This window comes from Pseudoliparis swirei, chromosome 23, assembly GCF_029220125.1.
Source record: "Pseudoliparis swirei isolate HS2019 ecotype Mariana Trench chromosome 23, NWPU_hadal_v1, whole genome shotgun sequence".
NCBI lineage: Eukaryota > Metazoa > Chordata > Actinopteri > Perciformes > Liparidae > Pseudoliparis > Pseudoliparis swirei.
The window spans coordinates 2253733-2270712 of NC_079410.1; the positions used below are offsets into that span (position 1 = coordinate 2253733).

The 16980-nt window shown below is 45.3% G+C and overlaps 2 protein-coding genes across 2 annotated transcripts in view; one reads left to right on the forward strand and one right to left on the reverse strand.

The window, feature by feature from the left end:
• Positions 1–5703: 5703 nt before the first annotated feature.
• Positions 5704–6882, reverse strand: hoatz (HOATZ cilia and flagella associated protein). The gene has a single exon (XM_056407765.1). It carries the CDS (start codon positions 6817–6819, stop codon positions 6397–6399), a length of 423 nt encoding a protein of 140 aa, XP_056263740.1. The 5' UTR covers positions 6820–6882; the 3' UTR covers positions 5704–6396.
• A 1602-nt stretch (positions 6883–8484) lies between these two features.
• LOC130188453 (myosin-11-like) overlaps positions 8485–16980 on the forward strand; it is a 9079-nt gene continuing 583 nt past the window's right edge. Inside the window, exons 1-10 of the mRNA XM_056406826.1 lie at positions 8485–8564; positions 9308–9595; positions 10046–10220; positions 11973–12144; positions 13978–14005; positions 14269–14371; positions 16030–16122; positions 16207–16270; positions 16340–16438; positions 16650–16816. Coding sequence (XP_056262801.1) covers positions 8485–8564; positions 9308–9595; positions 10046–10220; positions 11973–12144; positions 13978–14005; positions 14269–14371; positions 16030–16122; positions 16207–16270; positions 16340–16438; positions 16650–16705 — 1158 coding nt within the window. The 3' untranslated portion in view covers positions 16706–16816. The remainder of the gene's footprint in view (positions 8565–9307; positions 9596–10045; positions 10221–11972; positions 12145–13977; positions 14006–14268; positions 14372–16029; positions 16123–16206; positions 16271–16339; positions 16439–16649; positions 16817–16980) is intronic.

The window sequence follows — 16980 nt, forward strand, 5'->3', positions numbered from 1 at the left end:
TGCATGCCCAGGTGTTCGCACATGGCAGCAAACACCCGCGACTCAAAGTTCCTCCCTTGGTCACTGTGAATGGTCTCCGGTACTCCAAACCGGCTGAACATGCCTCCAACCAGGGCTTCTACGACCGTCTCTGCCTCCTGGTCTGGGATAGCATACGCCTCTGGCCATTTTGTGAAGTAGTCTATGGCGGTGAGAACATACCGATTTCCTCCATCTGAGCACGGCAGCGGACCCACCACATCCACGGCCACCCTTTCCATCGGTGCCCCAACTGGAAACTGCTGCAGTGGAGCGTGAGAGCGACCTGGGGGACCTTTCCGTGCCATACAGGGGTCACAACGGCGGCAAAAGTCTTCCACGTCCCTCCTGCACTGGCCCCAGTAGAAGCCCTTCCGGAGACGCCGCAGTGTTTTAGAAACCCCAAAATGTCCAGAACCTGCAGCTCCATGCATGGCTTCAAGCACCGCATCCCGTAAGTCCTTGGGGACCACCATCTGCCACTTTTCCTCTCCCGTTGCTGGCTCCTTCCATGCCCGCTGCAACACGCCCTGAGACAGACGCAGAGACCCGAACTGAGACCACAGACCTTTGGTTGCTTTGGAGAACACGGCCACCTCTTCCCACGGTGGCCTCCGCTGTGCCTCCAACCACCGTAATGCCGGCTGTAGGTCTGCATCCTGTTCTTGGTGTTGTTTCCACTCTGCCAAGTCCACCGTCTGCAGCTCTCGGCATACAAACTCTTCCAACCGACGAACTGCAGCACAGTCTCCTTCCTCTTCACGCAGTTCCTTCTCACGAGTCTCTCTCCGCTCGCAGTAGCGGCACATGGCCTTCGGGAGAGCGCGTCGGCATTCGTGTGGCGCGTCCCAGCCCGGTGCTCCACGATGAAGTCAAAAGCCTGCAGCTGCTCCAACCACCTGGCCACCTGCCCCTCCGGCTCCTTGAAGGTCATGAGCCACTGCAGAGCAGAGTGGTCCGTCCTCACAGTGAATGTCTGGCCACACAGATAGTACTTGAAGTGCCTGATTGACAACACCACTGCCAAGAGGTCTCTGCGGGTAACGCAGTAGCGCCGCTCAGCCTTGCTGAACGCCCGGTTGAAGTACCCCACCACTCTATCTCCTTCGGGTCTTGCCTGAGAAAGTACTCCCCCGACGCCTGATCCGCTAGCGTCCGTGTCCAGCGTGAAAGGTAGGCTAGGGTCGGCTGGGGCTAGCACCGGCGCCTCAATCAGGGCTTGCCGAAGGCTGCTGAACGCCGTTTGGCACTGCTCTGTCCAGGCAAAGTTGCTGTCCTTCTGCAACAATTGAAACAGGGGCGCAGCAGTACACGCAAACCCTCGTACAAACCTCCTGTAGTACGAGGCCAGGCCCAAAAAACTCTTCAACTGTTTTTGGTTGGTGGGGGTGGGCCAGTCGGCGACTGCCTGCACCTTCTCCTGCATTGTGCCAATGCCCTCCCCACCTATCTGATGTCCCAAGAAGGAAACCTCTCTCTGCATGAAGTGGCACTTTTCTGGGTGTAGCTTTAGGCCTGCCGCTCTGATTTTTTCCAGCACCAACCGCAATGATGCCAGGGCTTGCTCGAACGAGTTACCGTGAACCAGGATGTCGTCCAGGTAAACCAGGCACTGTTGACGTGGAATTCCTTCCAATACCTTGTCCATCAACCTGACGAAGGTGGCAGGAGCGTTACACAGTCCAAAACTGAGGACCTTGAACTGCCACAGTCTCCGTCCGGTGCAAAACGCAGTCTTTGGCCGGGCCTCCGGAGCGAGAGGCACCTGGTAGTATCCACTGCGGAGGTCCAAAGAAGAGAACCAGGAGGACCCAGAGACCAGGTCCAAAGACTCATCAATGCGGGGCAGTGGCTATGAATCTTTCCTGGTTACCCCATTTACAGGCCTGTAGTCAGCGCAGAGTCGCCAGCCACGTATCTTTTTTGGAACCATGACAACGGCTGCTGCCCAGGGGCTGTCGGAAGGCTCGATGACACCCGCCTGCAGCATGCTCTCGACCGCTTCGTCACATGCCTGTTGACGGGCCAGCGGGAGGCGGCGTGGGCGGCACTTGATAGGACGTGCGTCCCCTGTGTCAATCTCATGCTGCACTAGATGAGTTTGACCTACCTCGTCTTCACTCTTTGCGAAACTGCCTCGGAACTCTAGCAGAAGCTGCCACAACTGCTCCTGCTGCTGAGGGTGTAGGTCGCCACAGTTCTTGCTCCACACCTCCCTCACCGCCATCAGCGTCCCATCCACCTCCACCTGGACCAACCCGGACGGGGGCGTAGTTGTGAAGCTCATCGTGTGGTCAGATGAAGCGAGGGTTGCCCCAGGGGAGACAGTGAGGGGGCCTGGGTTGCTGTCTACAGTCTCTACGGTACTCGCTGATGGTGCGGGAGGTCCGGAGGGAGGCAGTGCGGGGGTGAGACTGGGGATCATCGCGATAGCAGGCCCTCCTTGGAAACTCACTGTGCATCGTTGCAGGTCTAACTGGCAGCCTGTGGCCCTCAAAATGTCCACACCCAGAATACATGGGTCCTGTACGGCCGCTATCCACACCTGATGACAGACCGTCGCTCCCCCCACCGATATGGTCAGTAGACCTCTGCCTTTCATGGGTGCCAGCTCTCCGGTGACAGTGCGCAGTCGAACAGTGGTGTCGTTGAAACGAATCCAGCTTGGGACCATGTCTGGTCTAACCAGGGTTACCGTTGACCCTGTGTCCAATAGCGCCAAGCAGGGCACTCCTTCCACAGTGATGGGGACATAGCACGAGTCTCCTTACCAGTACGTCCCACTGCCACAACAGGCTCCAGTTCTGAGTCGTGCCTGCTTCTGGGGACGTGGAGTCTGGTGCCCCCGGGTGTACTGTTGGGCTCCTGCTGTCGAGACTTGAGGATGGGGGTTTGGAGTTGGGGTCGGGGTCCGCATATCCTCCTCTATGCGAGCCCTGAACCGTTTCCCTGAGACCCGCTTGACTTGGGGCACTCCCTGGCTAAGTGCCCTGGCTGACCGCACCCCCAGCAGAGCCTGGGGCCGGGGCGTGGTCGGTGTGCTGGTTGTAGAGACACGGCTCTAATCAGTTCAGTCACCCATGCCGGTCTCTCTCCCTCTGAGTGACTCGGCATTGCAGACCGTACGGCAGGTGGACCCTCTCTTTGACCGCGTTCAGCCGCTACACCCCACACATTCTCTCTCTCCACGGCCATCTCCAAGGCCGACTACAACGACTGTGGGTGTTGTAGTTGCACTTGGACCCGCAACTCATTGGGGGAGATTGCTCTGATGAACTGGTCCCGTGCCAGCTCGCTTTGTACTCCGGGGGGCATGTGTACATAGGCCCTCCGTGATAAGCTTTCAATGTCATTGGCTAACACACGCAGCGGCTCCCCAGGTTTTCTGCAGCGGTTATTTAGCTCATTACGCAGGAGCTCCGGCTGTAAACATTGTCCAAACCGCCTCTGCAGGGCCCCCACCAGCGCTTAATAACTCCGCCTGTCCTCCGGGCTCAGCAGTAGGAGGCAGGACAGCGCATCGTCCGTGAGACACAACGCCAGCTGCAGTGCTTTAGTCTCCGTGGACCATCGCCCAGCATGCGATAGAAGTTCAAATTGGGCAAGGAAGGCTTCCCAGGCCGCCTTACCGGAGTATTTCGGCGTTTTTACCGTCGGCGTTGCAACTGAGTGTTGGCCGCAACCCTCTTCCGGTATCGCTACATTCCGCGGAGAAACGGCGTGAAAAGTTGCTGCGGGACTCAAACCCGCGTCTCTGGCCATCTTCGCTGCAGACTCTCTCAGGCGATGCCTCGCCTCCCTTGTAGCTCCTGTGAACTCTCTGGCGATGTCCTCTGACCATCCGCAAGCTCCTCCTCCTCCATGTCTCTATCTTCTCTCTTTACCTTCGTCCCGCCGACACGATCCATGGCAAACAGTCGGCTAACCGGCTAGCTCTCTCCACGCTAGGTTAGCTCTCCACCGGATTTATCGATCTTGTTAGTCCGAAATCACTTCTGACACCAATGTAACGTCTCAGACGTTATGGACTGATGACACGGAGACGGGACGGCGTTATTACTCCTTCTTTATTTGGGGCATCCTCCAACACAGACAGCGTGTTCCTCTCAGCTCCGCAGCTCCAACGTCAACAACGGTTCCCGTCAACCACACTTAACTCCCCTTCTTCCCCAGGTTAACCCCGCCTCCCCTCTACTCCGCCAATCACAGGCACGCCCCCTCGACCAGCACGCACGGTGCCACACTGTGATTGGCAGCCACTTCACAGGGTCCCTACAGTATTAATCCAAAACATCTGTCAGTAATCTCAAATCAAAGCCGGTTGAATGAAACCTTGAAGTGTTTTTAAAACTCTCTCATGTGGACCGAGATGAAAAGAGACTTTAAAACAAAAGCATCACGTGAATTTACATTTTTAATCCGCGGAATACAGTTTTTAAATCCTCACACTGAGAAGTCTATCCATTAGATTCTACTGACATCTGGTGGCCGGTGTGTGTCATTACATGTGAGCTCAAACTGGTCCTGTTAAAACCTGGATCAGGAGAATCCAGGAAAGACTCAAGGGTCCACAACTTCAGGTCGGGACTGAAATATCAACACTTTCATTTATTTTTGTGTTGACACCGTGAAACTTTTGGATTGTCGAGATATTTTAATGTTCTTTTCAGGAAAGTCTGAAATAACTTTGTTGAAACTCTCAATCTTCACACTCAAGACCTTTATGAACTCCTTTCTTTGACTTCATGAAATACGCATTCCTGCACACGTTTGCAGGGAATTACCCACAATTCATAGCAATGAGATGTTAAACACAGGGGTTACCAGTGAAAGGGGTACAAAAAGAGGTAAGGGTGCATCGGTCGGGGGACTATTTTCAGCGGCGGATTGATCCACGTTCTGTTTCTCCAGTGAGTGTCTGGAGGATAGAGTGCCAGTAAACAAGTAAACAGGGAGGCTCAGTGTTGTGGTGCTAGAGGAGGTCTGGAGGAGGTCTGGAGGCTCAGAGGAGACGCTTCATGCAGGCCGTGTTTGGTTTGGGTTCTTTTTACAGGAAAGGAGGCCGAGAAAAACCAAACAAGAATCCACTTCTGGCTCCCGTCATGTTCCTGTTACCTGAGGACTGAGGACTGAGGACTGAGGACTGAGGACTGAGGACTGAGGACGGAGGACTGAGGACTGAGGACTGAGGATGGAGGACTGAGGACTGAAGCTGACCACTAGCTGCTTCAAAGGGAATGGCCGGTGTGAGGAAGAGCTCCGTGTTCTTTCTCATCTTCAATGACTCCGGTCTTCTCTTCTCCTCTTATGGTCGGCGGCTCCACCGGAGGTTTTGGCATTTGAGTCTCAGATTATGTAACACCAGCAGCAGATAGTCCCGTATCTATGGAAACGAGGAGAAACGACACCCTGGATTACTTTATTACCAGTCTTCTCACACGAGGAGAGACAACTTTTATTTGACTTCTTTGTCTGTTTGCGTCTGTAAACTTCTGCTAAATTCACCTAAATGCACCATTACAAAACGCCTCATATTCATTATTAAATATAAAATATATGTATGATGAAGCTTTATGCAGAGGGGTTAGTTCACACAGCATTCAGAGCCTCATATTTATTAATTATATATATATATATATATTTTGAAGCTTTATGCAGAGGGGTTAGTTCACACATCATTCAGACTCATTTATACACATTTATTATACAAAGTTATACAAAGAGAAACCCGACAAAAAAGTTGATTCTAATTAGTCAATGAAATGAAAGAATATATTTTAACTTGTCTCAGTGTTCACATTTATATTTAAGTTCGCACATATTTCATGTAATGATATTTAATTACACTAGCCATGCGTTATCGTGTACTTTATCAGGATTGTGTACATCTCTATCGGCTCTTTGGGGTTCGGTTGTACGTGTACACGTTTATCTTCTCATCGTCTTGGTGACGTCACTTTGTATTAATTATGTTTCTCATATCTTTGAATTGTTTATGTGAAAAACCTGCCTGGCAATGAACACTTGGGGTTCAGATCAGTTTTTAACAGCCGATTTTGTGACTCCGTAGATGAAAAGGTGGAACACATGGGGATTATTGGTTATTGATTGGTGTTTAATGTGATCAGGAAGGTGCATATGGAGAATCTTTTTAAATGGTTCATAATATTAATTACTTTATAGTAAACTTTTGGAGCCATTATTGTTTATTTTTTATATGTTAAATTCCAATCAACCCCAAATGAGACGAACAAAATATATATATATAAACAACACATCCAATTGTTTAAAACAGTCAAACACACAGACTTAAATAGTTCCTTCCAATTAAAGAAGTGTCACAAGCTATGACGTCATTCAGAAGGCCTTCTGTCTTGATTACTGCAGCTGCTCCACGAGCTCGCAGTCCGCGGGGCTTCCCTCCTTCGCTGTTGTCCCTCCGCGGAGCTTCGTCCCGGGCTGGCCCCCCGCGGGGAGCCGCTCCCTGCGGGCCCCCCGGACCCGCTGGTCCCGCTGCCGCCTCAGCAGAGCCATGGTCTCCCTCCTCTGGTCCGCCATGGCCGCGTAGCGCCGCCTCTCCTCCGGCGGCTCCGGCGGCGGGGGGGTGGCGGCCCGCGGGTGCTGCGGCCGGGACACCGGCAGCCTCTGGCGGGTGTCCTCCGCGGACAGCAGCCGGGACTCGAGCGGCGGCAGCAGCGACATGGAGCTCCACAGCAGCCGCGCGTGGGCCGCGTGCTCCGGGGAAGAGCCCTGGAACACGGTGACCAGCGGCTCCACGTCCTCCGGCTCCGGGGAACACATGTCCGCTTAGAAACGTATAAATATCGAGCTGTAGTGGAGGAAACTTTACTTGGTCACCATGGAAACGAGGTCGCTACGGAAAGCCGGCCGGAACAGAACGGGCGCTAAATCTTGCGCGTAAAGCTTTTCAAAATAAAAGTAATTTACTTTGTGGGCTAGTTTATTGACCATGAGGGTAAATTACGGGGGATAGTTACGCATACAGTACACGTTGTGTCACTGGAATTATGTATTTATTGGGTTAATTTCATGCTTTAAGTTTTATATAATGTAAACTTCCCCCTGACAGCATTTTTTCTTTTCAAACAGTTAAGAAATAACATTTGTATCGTGATCGGATAGTTTTTTATCTACCAGTCCAAGAAATCCACTTAAAATACTCATATAAATGATTGTGCGGTATTGTCGTAATCGGTGTATAACTAAACTAACTACATTTAAACAACCAAATATATAAATGACATTTGACACAGAAATTCTTTGACATGCAACGTATAAAATAATATAACTTACATTTCGGTATTTTTTTAATTGAAAGGGAATCTAGCTCTAAAGAGTTTGTGTGAGTTTGTAAATATAGTTCACATGACTAAATTATTACTTATTCTTCAGGTATAATTTTGATCTAAATGCTAATTTCAGTAAAGTACAGAAGTGGTATCAGCTAAATAAAATAGTCTTTATGAATGGCTTCTGTTGTACTTTATATTTATGTTTGTGTACTTTAATGTGAGAGCAGGTGGGTGTGCAGGTTCATGTACTGATGGGCAGTTTAAACTAGTTTATTTAGTGTATAAACTCATCTTTTGTTTGTATTTTTAAAAGTCTTAATCTGGAAAACAACTAACGAGTAAATACAGCTGTAAAAATAAATACTAGAGGAGAAATATATTATGAATTTTTAGTAATATTACCTTCTGAAATGTAGTCGATTAAAAAAAATAAAAACTGAAATGAAAATACTAAGTCGTGCAAATATATAATTATTATTTTAAAGTGTCTCAAGGATGTACCTCAGTACACTGCTTGGGAATAGATCTCCTATACTCTTCAATTCTCAGTCTCTAAAACCACAAATTCAAAGCTTTTATTTTGAAGCAGAACAAGTAAACGTCTCCTCTTTGCTGTGATTGGCTGGACGGACGTCGCTGGTGGGGGGCTCATGGGTGCTCGTGGCCACCTCCAAGTGTCTAGGGCGGTTTAAATAGTGCAGATGGAGGAAGGATGGCATCATCGTCATCTTCATCATCATCAGTTTACCTGACATGATATTGCTGAGCAGTGAGGGCTGAAACACTGCACAGTGAGTACTACCACTTTTATTTATTTATATATTCTATAACTTTAAGTTTAAAACACAGGGGATATGAAGAGGTTAATATTATATACGTATATGCAAGGAATCTAGCTGGAATGACATGTTCAATTAAGGCTATTAATATTGTTTAAATTTGCAAAATTAGCTCGCAAAGTCACATTTATGTCACTCTTGGAGCATTTCGCGTTATGTTTGCTACTGAAGATTAATAACATATGTATATAAAATTAACTATAATTCCAAAAAACAGTTTTCTTAAAGCCCCAGGATTGTATTTTATTCTTCAAAGTGGTTTCTGGACATTACATTTCTCTGTTGATGTTGTAAATAAAACAACGATAGCCTCCATGAAGAGAAGCTGTGTGTCGACTCGCTGCTCACGCACACGGCCGCCCACCTGGAGGCCGTCACCGTCTGGGTGTGAACGGTGAGCTTGGCTGGACTCCCACGGCGGCCGCACCTTATAAGGAAGCGTGTGCCGCTAAGCCCTTAGCATCGTCTCCCCGGCTACCGGAGGGCCGCCGAGGGCGAGCCAAACATGGGCATCCCCAGCTGGCTGGTTATCGGGGTTATCTGCACGCTGCTTTTCATGTTTTATTGCCTGCTGCCGGGCGGGAGGTCAAAGCCGCCGCGTGACCCGCCTGAGGAGGCAGAGACCCGGATAAGGGATTGAGTAGCTGGAGTGGAATACCCAAATACCCAGAGGCCGTTTATCTGAAAGCAATCTGACGCCGCAAGCTAACGGCGGTTTGGGTCCCACAGACGGTTTTATTGGATGATCGCCGCTCTGTTTTTAAAATACATGTCTTGGTTGGTTCTCCTGTTAAAATGTGTTGATAATAATTTTGTTAAATCAAAATGTGGAGGAGTGTCAGGTCAACTTTTCTAAACTGTTGTTGTTTAATTAGGAATAAATACTCTAATAAATAAAAAAATGAAAACTTCTGGCTCTTTGGGTCCTCAGGACGTTGTTTCTGAAATATTATGTCATCCACAAAGGGGTTTCCATAAAGCATAACAATATTAAAATGATTTGAAAGGAAACATCGTAGAAATATTAAAGATTTAATAAGTGCAAAAGAAAAATGAGTGAATCTGAATTAACTCGATGCTCATTGGTGGAGGACTCAAATGTTTTCAAGATTTTGCGTCCCCTGTTTCAATCCGCAGGTCAGAGGTCAAAGCGAGGTCAGAGGTCAACCCGACACCCATCGTCCCGCCAGAGGCCGCCTCCGTCAGCTCGACCGCCTCCGACCCGCCGTCCATCGACCCCGAGGAGCCGCGGCCCGACCCCCCCGACATGGCCGAGCCGCCCGCCGCCGATGGCAAGTTCCTCTTCAACGACTTCCGCAACAGCGGGGTGGCGCAAGCCGACTGCTCGGCCAAGAAGCTGGTGTGGGTGCCGTCGGAGAAGGAGGGCTTCGAGGCGGCCAGCCTCAAGGAGGAGAGGGGCGGCGAGGTAACGGCGACGTCGTCGTCGCCAGACTTCTAGCTCTTAACTCTTTGCCTTTTAACTCTTTAATGGTGTAAACAGAACTTTTTACGGTTCAGATGACACATCGTTGTGGGTTTGTTCGGTCACACCTTTGCACTATTGCTTTTGTTAGTTCATTTAAAATTATATTGTGCATTTAAAAAATATATTATTGCTCCACCTGTTTGTATAAATGCAGCTGGATAGCGAAGACATGTCCATTAGCGTCGTGCTACATACTAATAAGCCCGCCCACTTTTTAGCGGTCCAATTAAATGCAGAGGATTTTATGCAAATCCATTTTGATTAAATATTCTGATTAAACCGAACAGACGATGAAAAGAAAACTGAACAAACCTGCAGGACATCAACGCCAATATATTTTCAGGGTCCCCACGATGCCTTATTATCTGTCTTTCTGTGTGTGTGTGTGTGTGTGTGTGTGTGCAGCTCTCCAATGGCCAGAAGGTGACAATCAACAAAGACGACGTCCAGAACATGAACCCGCCCAAGTTCAGCAAGGTGGAGGACATGGCCGCCCTCACCTTCCTCAACGAGGTCTCCATCCTGCAGAACCTGCGGGAGAGATACTCCTCCAGCCTGATCTACGTGAGCCACACACACACACACACACACACACACACACACACACACACACACACACACACACACGTGTTGGTCCTGCTGTACTTGTGAGGACCACACAACGCAGTCCTCGGCAGCTAACGCGAACTGTCTGAATGTTCCCCATAACTCTCTCAATGTTCCCCATAACTCTCTCAATGTTCCCCATAACTCTCTCAATGTTCCCCATAACTGTCTGAATGTTCCCCATAACTCTCTCAATGTTCCCCATAACTCTCTCAATGTTCCCCATAACTGTCTGAATGTTCCCCATAACTCTCTCAATGTTCCCCATAACTGTCTGAATGTTCCCCATAACTCTCTCAATGGTCCCCATAACTCTCTCAATGTTCCCCATTACTGTCTGAATGTTCCCCATAACTCTCTCAATGTTCCCCATAACTGTCTGAATGTTCCCCATAACTCTCTGAATGTTCCCAACTCTCTGAATGTTCCCCATAACTCTCTCAATGTTCCCCATAACTCTCTGAATGTTCCCCATAACTCTCTCAATGTTCCCCATAACGCTCTCAATGTTCCCCATAACTCTCTCAATGTTCCCCATAACTGTCTGAATGTTCCCCATAACTCTCTCAATGTTCCCCATAACTCTCTCAATGTTCCCCATAACTCTTTGAATGTTCCCCATAACTCTCTCAATGTTCCCCATAACTCAATATTAACTTAATATTTAAATATATATTTATATTTATTTTATATATATATATATATATTAGACACCACGAGACACATCATTGAATGTTTCCATCGGGAACGTACATACGTATATATATATATATATATATATGTATATATAAATATTAGTGCTGTGAAAAATAACACGTTAACGCGTTATGATTAAATTACAGGATTAATTAGTTAACCCCCCCCCGTCAACAACTCTTTTCGGCTCGCGCGCGGCAGAGCTCAGCCGCGATGCGCGCGCACTGGTGAGCAAGTTATGTGCACCCCTGTGTATGAATGTATATATCCGTCTTTTGTCATAAATCTTTATGTTCTCACAAAAATATACCGAGAATATCGGTAATATGTGATTAATCATGATTAATCCACAGAAACCTGTGATTAACCTGATTACCTTCGCATTGAAAATGCCGGAAGGTCATGTTTTGATCGCCGTGTATTTATTTATTTATTTGTATTTGTGTTATTCGCAAAACTCAAAAAGTATTGAACCGAGCGGGTCAAAGGTCAAGGTCAAAGGTCATGAACAGGTCAAATCTTCTTGAATCACTTGGAATTTGGTGGGATGATTGGTTATTATCCGGGGACCATTTGATTAGATTTTGGGATCAATCGGGTCAAAGGTCAAGGTCAAGGTCATGGAAAGGTCCAAAAAAAAATACATAGCACGATACATTTGTGTCCAATTGGCATGCAAATAATGCCAACATTTTCATAATTCAATGCCCAATCTTGTGATATGCGAAGGTATGCGCTCTACCGAGTGCCCGTTCTAGTTAAAATGTGTAATCGTTTCACAGCCCTAATATATATATATATAAATGTGTTGGTTATATTTTAAATATCCTTATACCAGAGTTGATTTATAAATATTTACATACCAATATTAGATTAATTGCTGCTACGTTTCTTAGTTAAAAACCAACGAGTAAAGCAACAATTGCAGCATAAATAATGTGAAAGTATCGGCGTTTTAAACTCTGACCCCCAGTGGGAGCAGTCTAGTGAAGGTTTCTCCGGCCTCCTCCTCAGACGTACTCGGGGCTCTTCTGCGTGGTGGTCAACCCGTACACGATGCTTCCCATCTACTCGGAGAAGATCATCGACATGTACAAGGGCAAGAAACGCCACGAGGTGCCGCCGCACATCTACGCCATCACCGACAACGCCTACCGCAACATGATGCAAGATGCGTGGCCGTTATGTGAGATATACATATATATATATATTTATTCATATATATATTTATATGTATATATAAATTAATACATTTATATATATTTCTAAATAAATAAATACGAATAAATATATATATATATTTATTTAGAATTATATATATGTATTTATTTCTACATATATATATATATGAATAAATATATAAATGAATACATTTATATATATGAATCAATATATATATTTCTAAATAAATATGAATAAAAAATGAAAAAAATATTTATATACAGGACTGTCTCAGAAAATTAGAATATTGTGATAAAGTTCTTTATTTTCTGTAATGCAATTAAAAAAACAAAAATGTCATGCATTCTGGATTCATTACAAATCAACTGAAATATTGCAAGCCTTTTATTCTTTAATATTGCTGATTATGGCTTACAGTTTAAGAAAACTCTAAAATCCTATCTCATAAAATTTTAATATTTCCTCAGACCAAGTAAAAAAAAGATTTATAACAGCTGAGTGTTTGTCAAGGCTCAGGAAACCCTTGCAGGTGTTTCGAGTTAATTAGACAATTCAAGTGATTTGTTTAATACCCTACTAGTATACTTTTTCATGATATTCTAATATTTAGAGAGAGGATATTTGAGTTTTCTTAAGCTGTAAGCCATAATCAGCAATATTAAAAGAATAAAAGGCTTGCAATATTTCAGTTGATTTGTAATGAATCCAGAATGCATGACATTTTTGTTTTTTTAATTGCATTACAGAAAATAAAGAACTTCATCACAATATTCTAATTTTCTGAGACAGTCCTGTATATAAATTAATACATTTATATATATATATATATTTCTAAAGAAATAAATATGAATAAAAAAATAAATATATATATATATATGAAGGTGCAACAAAAAGCCTCACCACCTCGGAAGGTGCTGGATTATTAGACGTGGAGTCCTTTTGACTTCACGTCTCATGGGGTCATCGGACCCTATGAGACGGCATAGATCCTATCTGCTGATGGATCATCGAGGTCTGGGTCGTGGAATTCCTGCTCCTGACTACGCCACTGTCCTGTTGAGACTCCGCCCACTGTTGAGACTCCGCCCACTCCTCCTCCCCACCGCCATCTGCCTGATGGATCGTGGAGGTCTCCATCGTGGAATATGTCTACTATGAACTATTCATACACTCTGTCACATTCATTGAATGTATTTTAACTCTAAATCTGTCCTTCTGGTCACATTACATCTATTGTTCTGTCCATCCTGGAGAGGGATCCTCCTCTGTTGCTCTCCTGAAGGTTTCTTCCCTTTTTTTCCCCCTGAAGGGTTATTTGGGAGTTTTTCCTGGTCCGATGTGAGGTTTTGGGGCAGGGTTGTCTATGTGTACAGATTGTAAAGCACTCCGAGACAAATTTGTAATTTGTGAAATTGGGCTATACAAATAAACTGAATTGACTTGAATTGAATAGTAGTCCAACAGATCTGGGGATAAGTGGACCTCCAAAACCAAATGTATTATTTTCTAAAATGCTGGTTCCTCAGTTATTGAATCAGCCAGCGGCTCCGGGCTGCAGCCTCGGAGCCTCGGAGCCTCGGAGCGTGGCGCCGGGCCTCCGGATGGTCCGCTGCTGACCTCGGACCACTCCGTTTTTTTCCACTGGGCCCCGGACGGCCTTACATGGAGCCGGGAGACCGGGGCTATTTATAGATAAGGGGGGGGGGGCTAATCTCCAGATCCAGGACCGGTTCTGCTCTTCAGGAATCCACCTGCAGACTTCATGTTTGGTGTGTTTGGCTTCAACGAATGAGCTCAGTCATGTTTCACATCATGTCCCCCCCCCCCCCCCCCACAGACCGCGAGGATCAGTCTATTCTCTGCACGTGAGTCTAAACTACACTTTTTCCATCACACTGTGCCACACACACACACACACACACACTTCCATCAGTAAGCAAATATTCACATTCAAGACATTAGAACTATTTAATTATTGTTAAAGAAACGACTTTAACGATTAATTGATTATCTGAGAATCAACTATCGGATCGATCGTCTATTTGTTTCAGCTCTTAGTTCCTAATATCTGAATATGAATGATGCCATATTATTCCTACCCATCTATCTCCCCCCCCCCCCCCCCCAGAGGTGAGTCCGGAGCGGGGAAGACGGAGAACACCAAGAAGGTGATTCAGTATCTGGTCGTCGTCGCCTCCTCACACAAAGGAAAGAAGGACGCCATGAGCCCTGTGAGTGATTTATTGATGATTTATTGATGATTTACTGATGATTTATTTATGCTTTATTGATGATTTATTGATACTTTATTGATGCTTTATTGATGATTTATTGATACTTTATTGATGATTTATTGATGATTTATTGATGCTTTATTGATACTTTATTGATGCTTTATTGATGATTTATTGATGCTTTATTGATGATTTATTGATGATTTATGATACTTTATTGATGATTTATTGATACTTTATCGATGCTTTATTGATGATTTATTGATTCTTTATTGATGCTTTGTTGATTATTTATTGATACTTTATCAATGCTTTTTTTGTTGCTTTAGTGATGATTTATTGATGATTTATTGAATGCAAACTGCAGTAATTAAGGATTGTCTTGTGTCCTCAGCCGCAGCCGCCGGTCGGATCTCTGGCCTACGTGAGTGAAAAACCTACTGCAGACGAAACATGCAGAATGAACACAAATAAACACAAATAAACACAAGTCCCTCTGATCTGATGTATCGCTGCTTCCTGAACAATAATACACACATAATCACACATACAGTACAGAGGGAGATGAGGAACATAGCAATACTACAGTAAAAAACGTTCTGCACTCAAAAATGTAAAAATATAAAAGTATTTGAAGCAAAAAATACTTAAAGTACAAGAAATGCGTATTTATTCATTTTATATAATATACACATTTATTTATTTTATATTATAATATTATATATATATTTATTTTATTATATATATATTATTTTTATAACTATTCGTCTTATTTCTTTTTTTTAATTCAATGTTAGCTCATAATGTTTATCTTCAAAATCAATCAAATGTAATCACAAAAAAAGAATACTATTGATTAATATTATAGAATTATAAATATTATTGATTACCTTCGCATTGAAAATGCGGAAGGTTATGGTTTGATCGCCGTGTATTTATTTATTTATTTGTATGCGTGTTATTCGCAAAACTCAAAAAGTATTGAACCGAATCGCATGAAATTTGGTGGGATGATTGGTTATTATCCGGGGACCAGTTGATTAGATTTTGGGATCGATCGGGTCAAAGTTCAAGGTCAAAGGTCATGAACAGGTCAAAATCTTCTTGAATCGCATGAAATTTGGTGGGATGATTGGTTATTATCCGGGGACCATTTGATTAGATTTTGGGATCAATCGGGTCAAAGGTCAAGGTCAAGGTCATGGAAAGGTCAACATCTTTTTTTTTTACCATAGCACGATACATTTTTGTCCAATTGGCATGCAACTAATACCAAAATGTTCATAATTCAATGCCCAATCTTGTGATATGCGAAGGTATGCGCTCTACCGAGTCCCCGTTCTAGTTTATTAATGTTTTCATCGCTTTAATGTTGCTGCTAAAGGTGGTTAATCTGTTTTAAATGCTGCTTATATTCTTTACGTTGTATTTATTGTATTATATTTATTTTATTATATTGTATTCATTGTATTATATATATTGTATTATATTTTTTTATTATATTTATTGTATTATTTTTCACAGAAATTAAATCCGTTAAAAGTGTATTTTATATATTTTTAATAACCTGAACCTGTAAATCAACCGAAGCTTTAAACATAAGTCAACGTGACGCCTGAGTGTATGGGTTGTCGTGCCCTCGCTGTGGGCTGCAGGGGGAGCTCGAGAAGCAGCTGCTGCAGGCTAATCCCATCCTGGAGGCCTTCGGCAACGCCAAGACCATCAAGAACGACAACTCCTCTCGATTTGTGAGTTGTTGTTGTTGTTAATAAATTGTTTGTTGAGAGTCACCAAGTTCGTCTCCTCTGTCGTCTCCTCTGTCGTCTCCTCAGGGAAAGTTCATCAAGCTCAACTTCGATGTGACCGGCTCTCTGGTCGGGGCCAACATCGACACCTGTATCCTCTTTGTTGTTGTTGTTGTTGCTGTTGTTGTTGTTTGAAGTGTTGTCTGCTTAGCCGGATCAGACCTGCTGGAGAAGTCTCGCTGCATCCACCAGGGCACCACGGAGAGAGCCTTCCACATCTTCTACTACCTGGTGGCCGGGGCCAAGGACCAGCTGAGGGGTGAGGAGGCGGTCAGAGGTCAGAGGTCACGTCATCGAGGATCCGACACTCAGATCCCTTTGTTGTGGTTCTAGCAGCTGGTCACAAGGAGCCGGACTTCTTGACATCCCAAAAACCATCCAGAATAATTAATAGTCACTTAAAGTCCTGGAAACTGTAACTCGTGTTGTTATAACTAACAACACTAGGTATAACTAGTGTTATAACACAGGTGAAGCACCTGGACCTGGACCTGGACCCCAACCTGTACCGTATTGGTCAGAGTAAGATGTTCTTCAGGACCGGCGTCCTCGCCCAGCTGGAGGAAGAGCGCGACCTCAAACTCATCGTCGTCATCATCGCCTTCCAGGCTCAGGCCGGAGGCTTCCTGGCCCGCAGGTGAGTCACCGCACCTCTGGGCTCACCCTGAGGGTGACACTGTGATGTTTCTGGCTTCATGGCCTCCACCTCTGGGCTCACCCTGAGGGTGACACTGTGATGTTTCTGGCTTCATGGCCTCCACCTCTGGGCTCACCCTGAGGGTGACACTGTGATGTTTCTGG

Bases quoted from the DNA above. Each gene is read 5' to 3' on its own strand.
- hoatz (XM_056407765.1), bottom strand. From the start codon at position 6,819: ATGTGTTCCCCGGAGCCGGAGGACGTGGAGCCGCTGGTCACCGTGTTC.